This window comes from Biomphalaria glabrata, chromosome 8, assembly GCF_947242115.1.
Source record: "Biomphalaria glabrata chromosome 8, xgBioGlab47.1, whole genome shotgun sequence".
NCBI lineage: Eukaryota > Metazoa > Mollusca > Gastropoda > Planorbidae > Biomphalaria > Biomphalaria glabrata.
Genome location: NC_074718.1, coordinates 20252812 through 20264952, shown reverse-complemented (window position 1 = coordinate 20264952; position 12141 = coordinate 20252812). Strand labels below are relative to the sequence as shown.

Here is a 12141-nt window from a genome sequence, read left to right as displayed (position 1 = left end):
TGACGGGGATAAAATGACCAGGGGATAAAGTGACGGGGACGAAATGACCAGGGGATGAAGTGACGGGGGATGAAATGACCGCGGATGAAATGACCGGGGGATGAAATGACCGCAGATGAAATGACCATATTTCATAGCTTTCAAATGATTTGGATTTCATTGAGAAGTTAAACTATAAAAAGTATTAACAATTTTAGTTACATAAATAAAAAATTGCTTTGAAAACAAATGGAACAGAAAAAGATGTTATAAAATAAAAATAAAATAACTTTTTTAAATAAAGATTTATGCATACATTTTTTCCTCACAGGCCTGAAGATGCCATTCAAGACTTTGAAAGTGTTCTAAAACTTAATAAAGATATAGCACCTGCTCATGTTAATTTGGGACTTATTTTTATGAATAGACATTGCAACTACCATAGGTCAGTATCAATCTAAGCTCTTTCCTCTTCCAGATCTTTTTATGTTTTTTTTCATTACATCGATTACTAATTATTTTCTAAAATGTTTTTATTCTTTTTTTTTCTTATTATTTTATTTGATATTGTATCCATGAGCTTGTTTTATAGTTATGTATGACAATAAGTATTTAAATTTAAAAAAAAAAAAAAACAAGACTTAAGTAAAAAAAAAAACACAAATAAAACATACTTTATAAATTAAGCTATTTTTGTTTAGAACAATTTTAATACATAAATATAAATATATAATTATTTCAAACAGAGCGATAAAAACATTTACTGCTGCTCTAAAAGTTGACCCGACATATGTTAGAGCATATGTTTGCAGAGCTGAAGCGTATTATAAAATTCATGAGGTATGAATATGCAGTCATATGTAAAATATATGAAAAAATATATGCTATAAATTAACTTAACGTGTCTTAGTAAAATATAAATTTGGCTCTATTATATCAACCAATTATCTTTTAAAATCATACTAATTTATTTAATATTTAAGAATTAAAAGATAATTTCTAAAAGTTTGATTTAAAATTTTGAATTCTAAAGAGATTCATGGGAAATGTCATCTGGTCAATTTACTTAAAACAATAACCTTTTTTGTAGTTTATCCATGACATTTTAATTCACTTATTCTACTGACCATCTTATCTTATCTTATAAAATACAGAGATTACTTCAACTAAGAAGATTATTACGTCTCTTACGCGTGTTCCTTTGTCAATCTAGTCAATCTTTGTTTGAAAGCTGTGTTTTTTACACTCTAAGTTTTGTGTCTCAAACGATGGAGATGCTGTGAATGTCGCCTTAGACTGATTTCTGTGGAGAAAGCTTGCAGCCCTATGTGTCTAATGGCGTGCGAGGGGCTTAAGTGTATGAGATTCTCAACATTTTACAATTAAAATATGTTACGTTCGCCACTCAACTGGTCAGATTATATGTTTGGGAGAGCGCCTTTAGAGCGCCTTTAGATTACTCAGAGTGGTCCGGGGCAAAGCCTCGGGCGCCAAACGTTTTTTACATTTCTGAGATTCAAAAATTCCTGGCGTCTACAACTTACTATTTTTCTCATACAAGTCAATTAGAATAAAATGAAGAAGGTTTAGGACATGTTGATACTACACTGTGGGAGACATTCGTGCTAGTCATTTTTAGCGAAAGGAGAAAAGACGCTATTAGTTTTGTGTGAAATGTCTGTCCGTCTTTCCGTCCGTCCCGTTTAGATCTCGTAAACTAGAAAAGATAGTGAAAATCCGACATCACAATATTTTAAAACATTCAAAGTTCTGATGCAACGGCTACTTTTGTTTTTCTGAAAGCGAAAATCTAATTTTTTAAATCACTTTTGCAAGCAGTTTTTTTTTAGAGAGAAAAAGCTATTTAGTATGCATTATAAGACCTAATTTAAAACGAATAGTAATCTTACAAACTGCATTTTCTCGAACACTTTTTTATTTGCAGTAATGTTTTGATGTCTTTTATTTGATGTTTCGAATAAGAGATTGAGCCTTTTCAAAACATTTACTTCAATAATAAGACTTCAGTTAGGCCAGATGAGGCGTGGTAGCTGAGCGGTAAAGCGCTTGGCTTCCGATCCGTGGGTCCCGGGTTCGAATCCTGGTGAAGACTGGGATTTTCAACTTCGGAATCTTTGGGCGCCTCTAAATCCACCAAGCTCTAATGGGTACCTGACATTATCTGGAGAAAAGTAACGGCGTTTGGTCGTTGTGCTGGCTACATGACACCCTCGTTAACCGTAGGCCACAAAAACACGAACTTTACATCATCTGCCCTATTGACCACAAGGTCTGAAAGGGGAACTAGTTAGGCCAGGGTTACATCTAACTTTGCATTCACTTGCACCTATCCTTTGATCTGCTGGACCGTTGGGGCACTACACAAGATCTGTCAACCTTCTTTCTCCATTCTTATCTCTCATTTGTCTTTGATATAATTTCATTCGGATATTCTTTCTGAAAATATTGAAGCCTACCTGGGTGGACCACTTCGGGGGCCTATTTTGAGTTTGTGTTTCCACACAAACTGTCTTTGTAACCTTGTAATTTTTAAAAGTTGCATTTTATAAAAGTGTCACTCGGTGCACCCCCCTAGTGACGCCACTTGGAGGGGTATCTGGGAGTGGGGTTTCTTACTGCTCACATTTCTGCTCTAATTGGTATTCAAGCTCGAATCACTTTGTTAGGTAGCCATGCTTTTTGTAACTCAGCCACCCATCCTAAAGCTGACAAGTCATTGATCCACTGACTACATAATTACTGAGCAACGATCTCGATCTTATTTTCCTCTCCTCCCAGAAATACTTTTCTAGATGAATTTGTCATCCTTACACTCGTAGATTTATTGACAAAAATATATGTTCTAGAACAACAACTAAATTGACCCATATTTTTAGCTTGGCTCTACACATACACAACATCTAAGTAGGGCATTTTCTACACTCGAATATTTCATCCACTTTTTGTAGTTAGTTATTATATGACTATAACGTGCTAATAAAATCTTGCTTTATTAAGTATGGTACAGATTTGTTTGCCACTTTTCTAAGCTGTTGATTGATTTTTAATCACATCATTTTATTAGATGAAGAATGCTTTGAAGGACTTCACAAAAGCCATTCATTTGTGTCCAGACGTTCATTATCATTATATGTATAGAGTAAGTTTTCTTTAATGTGTTTCTTAAAATATATTAGAAAAAAACAAACATATATTTCCTTGCTAAAAATAATGAAAGAATAATAAAAATTAACATTTGATATATCTACTATCACATTAAGTAGGATTGTCACAATTAATTAATTTATATGTTTCTCATTGGAATGCAATACAGACTCAAAAGAAAATTCATATAATAAAATTGATCACTTGAAATTGTATGAACACAATGAATACTATAAACAAGCACAATAGCTTCTACCAGTACAATAATGCCATGTACTAGCTGTCTATTGACAGAGTGTTTATAGGACTGTCTCGACTAAGAACGAGGACATTTTAGAAAGCCCTAGAAAGAACCTAGTCTACAATGTTATTTTATTAATCTCAACACTAATATTTCATAGAAACTTCTACTTCAACTAGATCCACCCCACTCTTACGTCATGTAGCTTCACCTATTGGATTGGCACCATCTGTGACTTCTTGTGTGAATTATCTAAAACTCAAAGAAACTAAAGTGACATGATTTATCAAGGTGTAATAAAAGACCATGATACACAAGTTGTAACTACAATAGACATAATACATCAGAACTCCAAACAAAAAAAAAGACTCACAAAATAGTGTTAACTTATAAAAACACTTTGATAGAAGTGTTAGATGCCTCCTATATAGCACCAATGTTTCTGAGCCTTAGGCAAGTTTGGTACAACCTCCCCTCCTCTAATTCCAAGTGCCTTAGGTTATGAACCCCGGAAACAAAGGTGTAAGGAATCTGTTTGGATCCCTCTCATACAAAAAAATTGTTCAAACATCGGTGGAATGAAGCTTCCACTGGCATCGATTTTCAAGGGACCTACTTTTAATACAATAAAAATGAGATTTTTGTCTGTAGGTAGAGACCTATTCCGTCATGCTCAGATTCGGAGGCGAAAAAAGCGCTGTTTGCCTTGGCCAGATGGTTGTCTATTTTTCATTTTTCTTGACAACGTTGCGTTCTTGGCATGGGCGCCCGCAGGATTTTTTTTGCAGGGGGGGGGGTGCAAGCTGCCACCCATGGCTTAAAGTCGTAGCCTCAACCTTCTTGTTATAATATTAAAGAAAAGAACTGCCCCCTATCAAATAAATTCAACTTATCAGGTTAATTAATAAGCTTTATCAATCCCATTTCAGCTCTTGCCTCATCACTCTATCAATCTATTCATCAATTGTAAATAGTTAGTCTCCTACCAAATAGATTTATATCTCCAATTGCAGGGCCATTTGGTATTGAAAATGGGTCAATTGGAACTTGCAGCTTTTTGTGTTAGTCATGCTTCTGAATTGGGAATCAAGAATCCAGAGAAGAGTTTTGGAGGTTCTGCTAGTCAGCAAGCTGTTGTACACTCATTTTTAAACAATTTTGACAAGGTAATAAAATATTTTTCATTCAATGTGTTTATTCTTTTTATTATTGTTATAAATACACTTGACGATCATTATATATACTATATAGCAGCTAATAGCCTTGCTTTGCTACGGTGGAAATATATATGCTAATTGTGACCGGAATTTTTTTCATACTTCAATGAAAAGGCCAGAATAATAATGCTACCCATCAGAATTTTTTCATCTTTGAGCGAATGGTCTGCAAACCGCCAATCTAATTTCGGCACACACACTTCTTTAGCCCTTCAGTCAGTGTACTTATGAGAAAAAATGGAATTCTCGGTTGGCCCGCAGAAGAAGTCTTCATCCCACCTCAAAAAAAATCGCCCTGGAATTATTGACGCCCTTAGAGGTGAAATAGTCAAGTTTCACTTTTCCCATGGAGTTTCCCACAATTTCGTACACGTGACAAATGGTTATTTATATGAAACGGCCAGTATTATAACGCCCTTCTCCTCTCAAAGTTTTATACAGTTTTATATAGTTGCACCCTTAAATCGATAAGCCAACATTGCACAGTTTTAGATACCGCACACACTTGTTTGGTCCATCAGTCACAAGGGAAAAGGAAATGTGTGCAATCAAACATTAAAAGTTGGAGCGAAAGAATATGACGCACCTGTGTTAATGAAGGAAGTACAAATGTGTGGGTATTAAACATTAGTAGGTCGAGTTGTTTTTTTTGATATTGGGATGAAACTTCTTATAAACAAGGTTACAAAGACAGTTTGTGTGGAAACGTAAACTCAAAATCAGCCCCAGGCAGGTAAAAAGGCAGGTTTCAATATTTTCAGAAAGAACATCAGAATGAAATTCTATCAAAGACAAATGAGAGAGAAGAATGGAGAAAGAAGGTTGACAGATTTTGTGTGGTGCCCCAGCAGACCAAACGATAGGTGAAAGTGAAAGAATGTGAAGTTAGATGTGAACCTGGCCTAACTGATGTCTTATAATGAATATCTAATTGATCTAATTGTTTAGTAAAGAATCAATCTCTTATTCAAATCCTCAAGAAAAAATATATTTCCGTAAAAAAAAAATTTTCATTCAGTTAAGTATTCTATTCTGAGTGTGGACTGTTGAAGTTCACGCGATAATATGAAAAAACTACTTATTAATTGTTCTTTTAAATTATGTCTAACTAATATGCATACTAAATAGATTTTTTTCTCTTTAAAAAAAGTAAACATTTTTTTCGTAAATGTAGTAGTTAGTATGACAGAACTTATCTAACTTAGCAATACAATTGTAAAAAAATTTTTTGACAAAAAAATCTAAAACCATTTGCATAAATGTGTTAAAAATATGGTAAATGGTCATCTCCCATACTAAAGAGTCTCCAGTGTTTGTTACTATTAATAGTGAATAGTTGTATTTTTATGAAAAAAACTGCTTGCATAAAAGATTTTAAAAATTGGATTTTTCGCTTTCGGAAAATAAAAAAGTAGCCGTTGCATCAGAACTTTGAATTATGATGTCGGATTTTCATTTTCTTTTCTAGTTTACGAGATCTAAACGGGACGGACTGACAGACATTCCACACAAAACTAATAGCGTATTTTGTCCTTTTGGGGGCCGCTAAAAATCGTTTTGCGGAAAAGTTAACCGCTGCCGTCAGAGTTTAGTTTTTCTATGCACACAGTTAGTAATATCGGGTTAAATTTTCATTTTCTTCATCCAGCCAATACTATTCGTTATATAAGGCCGCAACGTTGCCGATCAGTGTTCAGGCCTTCTATGACGATTCGTCTCGATCCAGCCCAAGTGTCAGTGTTCAGTCAGTCAACTAGGGTTAGGGTTTTTATAGATCAAAATGGTGTGCTCTTTAGATTGAGCACAAATCCTCCTTTGATGCTGTAATATTCTTTATTTCTGAAGAAATGTCTGAATCGTATCAATGTATTCGTATATTTCATTGTAGTGTAGTTATAATCAGTCTCAATAAAACTAAATCAGAGTAACATATTTAATTTTGTGTGTAATGACTGATTATAGTAAGTTTTAAATTATCATATTTACATTGTTTAGATTCAACTATAGATTTACAACTTAAGTTTACCGATTTTTATTCTGATTGCAATAATTGTATTTGATGAACTAATCATTGTTGATACGTTTCATCTCTACGCGTGTATATATAGGCGGTGGAAGCTTTACAACAAGCAGCTCGAGCTCAGCCCTCTGCATCCACATTCATGCTGCTGGGAAAGACACACATGAAGGCCAGACAATACAAGGAAGCTGCATCTAGCTTTAATGATGCTCTAGACAAAATGGTAAATTCTAAGTAGGCCTACACATCAGTAGGCACTATAAATATTTATATCAAACTGGTATATAATATCTAATACTGACATCTCGAAATGTATTGAATGACAACTATGTACCGGTAGTTGATGTTTCATTTAAAGCTAGTCAGTTGATTTCAATTGTTCAATATTGATTGAAAACTATTTGTTGGAAAAAGCTTATTTCTATGCACATTCAAAGCCATTATTAGACTCTAATGTTAGAACACGGCTAATCGTTACAGTCATTGAGACTACGCTCACTCTTATCTCTTAATTTTTACAAGTTCATTTTAGTTATAAGCTAAACTTAAAAGAAGATGTCATTCTCATGGGAGGAACCTTGGACAATTTTTCATGGCCTGCCAAGTTCTTCACAGAGAAGACCGCAGGGTAAATAATAGCTACGGTTCCTGCCTGGGTCAACACATACCCGCTTCACTTGTTTTCGGCTGTGCTATTCGTATGAGGGCTAAAAGCATTGGCTAGTCCAAATGTAGTGTTTGCTTTGCTCACCACGACCACTGTATAGCCAAAGCGCGTTTGCTTTGGCGTCCTTCTTCGTCTTGTGTGCCCTCAATGATCTTGGTGAATGTCCTTTAGGAAGTTCTTTATCTAGTTGCACATGTTGGATCCTATCGAATGCCTGAAATGTCAAGAAATACTACCAGTGTCGATTCATCCTTGCGTCTCAGTGTACCTCTGCGAAAACAGTTTACTATTTACTGCATAAGCACCATTGATTAATACATTGCACTTCTTCTTTGGCTCACCCCGCCCTGTTTAGGTGCAATGAGTTTGTTTTTACCCAAGAACCACATATGCCGTCGATAATTACCCTTTCATTAATTTTTCCAACACACGAGTTGAACGATATCGGTCTGTAGCCTTCAGGATGACCAGCCGACTTTCCTTTAATAAAATCGAGACTATCCTCATCACTATACAAGCCTTTGGGAACTCCTTTTGCAGCCGAATGCGATTTAAGTCACTTCGTTGTCCCGTCAGTCCAAGGTTTTGTAAATATCTCGTAACTAACTTTGTCGGATCCTGATACTTTTTCTCATAGCGGGTCCCACTTCTGTCTTTAGGAAGCCCACGAGAAACTGTCTCAGCCTCACTTTTAGCATCTTTTAAGTCTAACAGCAGCAAAATAGTTGTTCAAAGCTTCAGCCAGTTTTTTGTCACTTACTATGGGACCATTTTTAGTTTGTAGAGATGCTGCGACCTTCATCTCCATTCCGGTCAGATAATCAAGTTACTGGTCCTCTAGATTCAGGCTCGCACAAGAGCTTGTTCACCAGGCCAACGATTCCTAAGCTAGGTGTCTAACACTATCGCTATAGGTCAGTTGTATTTGTTTTAGCGTTCTTTTGCCTGAAATGCCTCTTTTGAGTAGCTCTTTTCAGTTAAACGAATCGTGCAACATTAGTCGTCCAGAATGACGGATACGTGCCCTTGCCATTGGTCCGCAGTTGTTAGAATGGGTTTCACAAAGAGTCTGTACTTATAATTGATATCCTCAAAGTTTATGCCATCTAAAATCTGCATTTGTTTTCTATAGAAACCATGGAAAAAAGGAGATTCTTGGCCAAAAGAAGCTGCAGAAGCTCATTATTTGTCAGGTCTTTGTTATATGGAGTTAAGAAAGTTTAGTGAAGCTCAATTACAGTTTAATCAAGCCATAAAATTAAATTCTTCTTATGCTGATGTAAGTAGTAGCTCTTTTTATATAAACAATTTTATCTTAAAGTGTTTAAAAACATGTCTTTTTAAAAAAAAATCTTTCTAATCATTTACAAGTAAAAAAATTCTCTTTTATTGTTGTATTAGGCATATTACCAACAAGGTTTAGCTTCTGTTAAACTAAAGCACCCCAAAGGAATTCAAGATTTTAACAGAGCATTAGCCCTGAACCCTAAAATTTTCCAGGTATCTTTTTCATGCTTTTTCTGATAAATAACTATGACTTGAGATAAATACTTTTGCAATGACACATTTTTTGTATCGAAAAGTGTTCAATATATTATTGCATGTTCCATTAGAATGACAGGACAGGCACACTGCTAGTTAAAATTATTCATATTTAAACCAAAAACCTTGTCTGCCTTGTATGGCTTTAATACACTGAATGAACTAACACAGTAGAGATAATAATAATAATAATAATTTTATTTATAAAGCGCTGTTAACAAACAAAATGTAGGCTCAAGGCGCTGTGATACCATTACAAACATAAACAACGAGAGCTAAAATGACAAACTAATCTAAAAAAGTTTTATACAGGTAGGTCTTAATGATCTTCTTGAATGTAGTGTAGCATGATGTATGTCTGAGATCCACTGGAGCTCAAAGTAGGCACGCTCGAATCAATTGAAACCTATCCAAAAACAGCTTTCCATATATATATACCGACGGATCGGCCTTCAAAGCCATTATCAATGCTGGTCTTGGTGCCTTCCTGGTCTTCACTAAAACACTTTGAAATAAGTGCACCCTGTTGCGATTACTGCTCAAACTTTCAATCCGAAATTGAGGCAATTACCATAGCACTACAGACAGTGGAAAACAAATTATATTGAGTGCAATCACCATCAGATATTGTTGTCTTTACAGACTTCTTATCCACCCTGCAAGCACTTAACAGCAGCACCTCAAACAGCCCAAGAGAATTGACAACACTAATTGTGATAATCCATCAGATGATCTCAAAATTAAATATCAATATCACACTACAATGGATCCCTGGACACTTTGGCATCATGGGAAATGAAAAGGCAGATAAGCTATCAAAGGCAGGTTCATCTATGGAACAACCAGATAGACCTGTTAACTACCTCACCCTAAGGTCAATGTTAGTCAACAATCACAAAGAGGATTGGCTCAACCATTGGGCATCAGGAAACACAGGCAGAGCCATGTACAAAGAAATGACTATGCCTAACAAACTGTACAGTATTAACTTCCTCCCCCGCAAAGAAAAATTTACAATTTTCCATTTAAAAGAACAGGACACACACCTCTATTAAATTACCATCTGAACAAAATAAACTTCACACAACTCCCATTTTGCAGACACTGCGCTCACCCTTATGAAACCGTAAACCATATCCTCTGAATGCCCCTTCCTAACCCTCCTTAGGCAGACCCTACTTCCACTACAGCCCAACATAACCAACACCCTGTACGGCAGTGCTGAACAACTGAAGAAAACAGCACACTTTTTTTCCTTGGCACAGTCTGCAAAAGAGCTCACAGCTCAGCAGCAATAAAGCTGGCTAGAAGAAGAAGTATGTCTGAGATCAATGTTGAGTGAGTTCCAAATCTTTGGTGCGTGCACAGAAAAAGCCCTCAGACTGTAGCTTTTGAGGGAGAAACGTGGCACCACTAGAAGCGTTGAGTCCATTGAGCGCAGGGCTCCTAGAAGGACATATGGAGTGATTAGTTCGCTAAGGTGCAAGGGCATTTCTTTATTATAGATACACTGATGACAAAGTGTCTCCACCTTGTAGTCGATTGTCGCTTTCACAAGATGCCAATGGAGCGTGCGCAAGAGAGTAGTAGCAGAATCTCGTCTTGTTTTTCTTAGGACTAATCGTGCGGCGTTGTTCTGAATTCGTTGCAGCTTGACGATTTTGTCATCGGGTATACCTGATAGTACGGCGTTGCAGTAGTCAAGGCGGAAGAATATGAATGCCAAGGCTAGATTTTTTGTTGACTCCGTTGTTAAATATGGTCGAATCTGGCCTAATCTGCGTAGCTGCAGATAAAGACCCTTGCAGAGCTGACTTATGTGTGAAAGATAGTGTTGAGTCAAAGAAAACTCCAAGATTCCGCACTACATGGACATAAGGGCAGTTCGTGATAAAAAGGTATTCTGTGCTCTCGACGTTTGTTCCCAGTGCCAATATTAATTATTTCTGTCTTGTCTTCGTTCATCTTGAGCTTATTGTCAACCATCCAATCACTCAACCTTGCAATGATTTTTGCTGCCAGATGCGACACCTCTGAGGGTACTGCAAAGAGTTGGTTTAAGATGCCGGTTGGCTGTATGACACCGCTGAGTGGGTTTGTATACAAGTTGAACAGCACTGGGTCTAGAACTGATCTTTGGGGTACTCAGTACTTCAAGAGTAAGCTTGTTGATTCTGTCCCGTTAACAACGACACTCTGGGTGCGTTCTGTCAGGTAGGATCCAAGCCACTTTAGGACGATTCCTGCTAAACCAAAAGTAGAAGAGAATCTGGCCATCATAATTTTATGGTCTAGCGTATCAAATGCTGCCGACAAGTCCAGCATGGAGAGTATTGATATGTGGCCTATGTCGGAATTGTGAAGTAAGTCATTTAGTACCCTGACTAAGAAGATTTGATACCAAGCGATAGTTTTTTAGACATTCAGTGTCAAGACTGGATTTCTTTAATGAGAGCCTGAAAATGCATGCTTAAATTGCTGTGGTACAATACATGAAGTCAGTAAAAAGTTCACAATGTTAGTAATTGTGAGTACAAGCTCATCTAAACATTCCAGGAGCAAGGAAGTTTAAAATAAGACTCTTGACATAATCTTCAGAGACACACTGAAACTCGCAAAAAGGAGAATTTTGAAAGATTGGATATTGGTCAAGCTATGAAGAGAGGGATGGCATGTCATTTCTGATCTGCTCAATCTTGCCGATGAAGAATCTATTGAAGGAATCAGGGAGTTCAGAAGCTGGGATAGATGACGGCAAAGGTTCGTTATTTGCTCCTTCTAACATTTCAGCGGTGATCCTGAATAGCTCCTTTGAAGAATCAGAAGTTTCGATTTTTTGTCGAATATCGCTAGCTTTTGCCCATGATCATGCGGTTCACCTTTTTTTTTGTCTTGAATGTAGATTTGTCGATTTATCGTCAGTCCTTGTCTTTTGAATTGTTCGTTCGGCACGTCGGCGAATAAGTTTGGCAGTCTTTAGTTCTTACGCGCATCCAGGGTGCAGAAGGCCTAACTGAGACTGTACGAGTGACAAGAGATGAATGGCTATCCAGCAACGTTTTCAAGCAACAATTGTAATTGCTCAGAACGTCTGTGTTGCTCTGTGGCAAAAACAAAGAGGTCACGTCCATTTTGAAGGAGGCAATGTCTATGGCTTTGAGTTTACGGGAAGTCACGTTTTTCTTTGGCCTTGTACTTTTTGATATGTGCATTTCAAAGTGCACAAAAAAATGATATCAAAAGCCAAGATCCTAGACGTTGAGTTTGGCTATAGTTCACTTGCATTTGTAACAATCCAGTCATGAGTATG

The 12141-nt window shown here is 36.6% G+C and overlaps 1 protein-coding gene across 5 annotated transcripts in view; it reads left to right on the top strand.

The window, feature by feature from the left end:
- LOC106078913 (uncharacterized) overlaps positions 1-12141 on the top strand; it is a 179106-nt gene that overhangs the window by 128458 nt on the left and 38507 nt on the right. For all 5 annotated transcript variants that reach the window (XM_056039144.1, XM_056039146.1, XM_056039145.1 and 2 more), the window contains 7 exons: positions 311-424; positions 726-819; positions 3065-3139; positions 4399-4551; positions 6711-6845; positions 8422-8568; positions 8691-8789. In XM_056039144.1, the coding sequence (XP_055895119.1) occupies positions 311-424; positions 726-819; positions 3065-3139; positions 4399-4551; positions 6711-6845; positions 8422-8568; positions 8691-8789 (817 nt within the window). The remainder of the gene's footprint in view (positions 1-310; positions 425-725; positions 820-3064; positions 3140-4398; positions 4552-6710; positions 6846-8421; positions 8569-8690; positions 8790-12141) is intronic.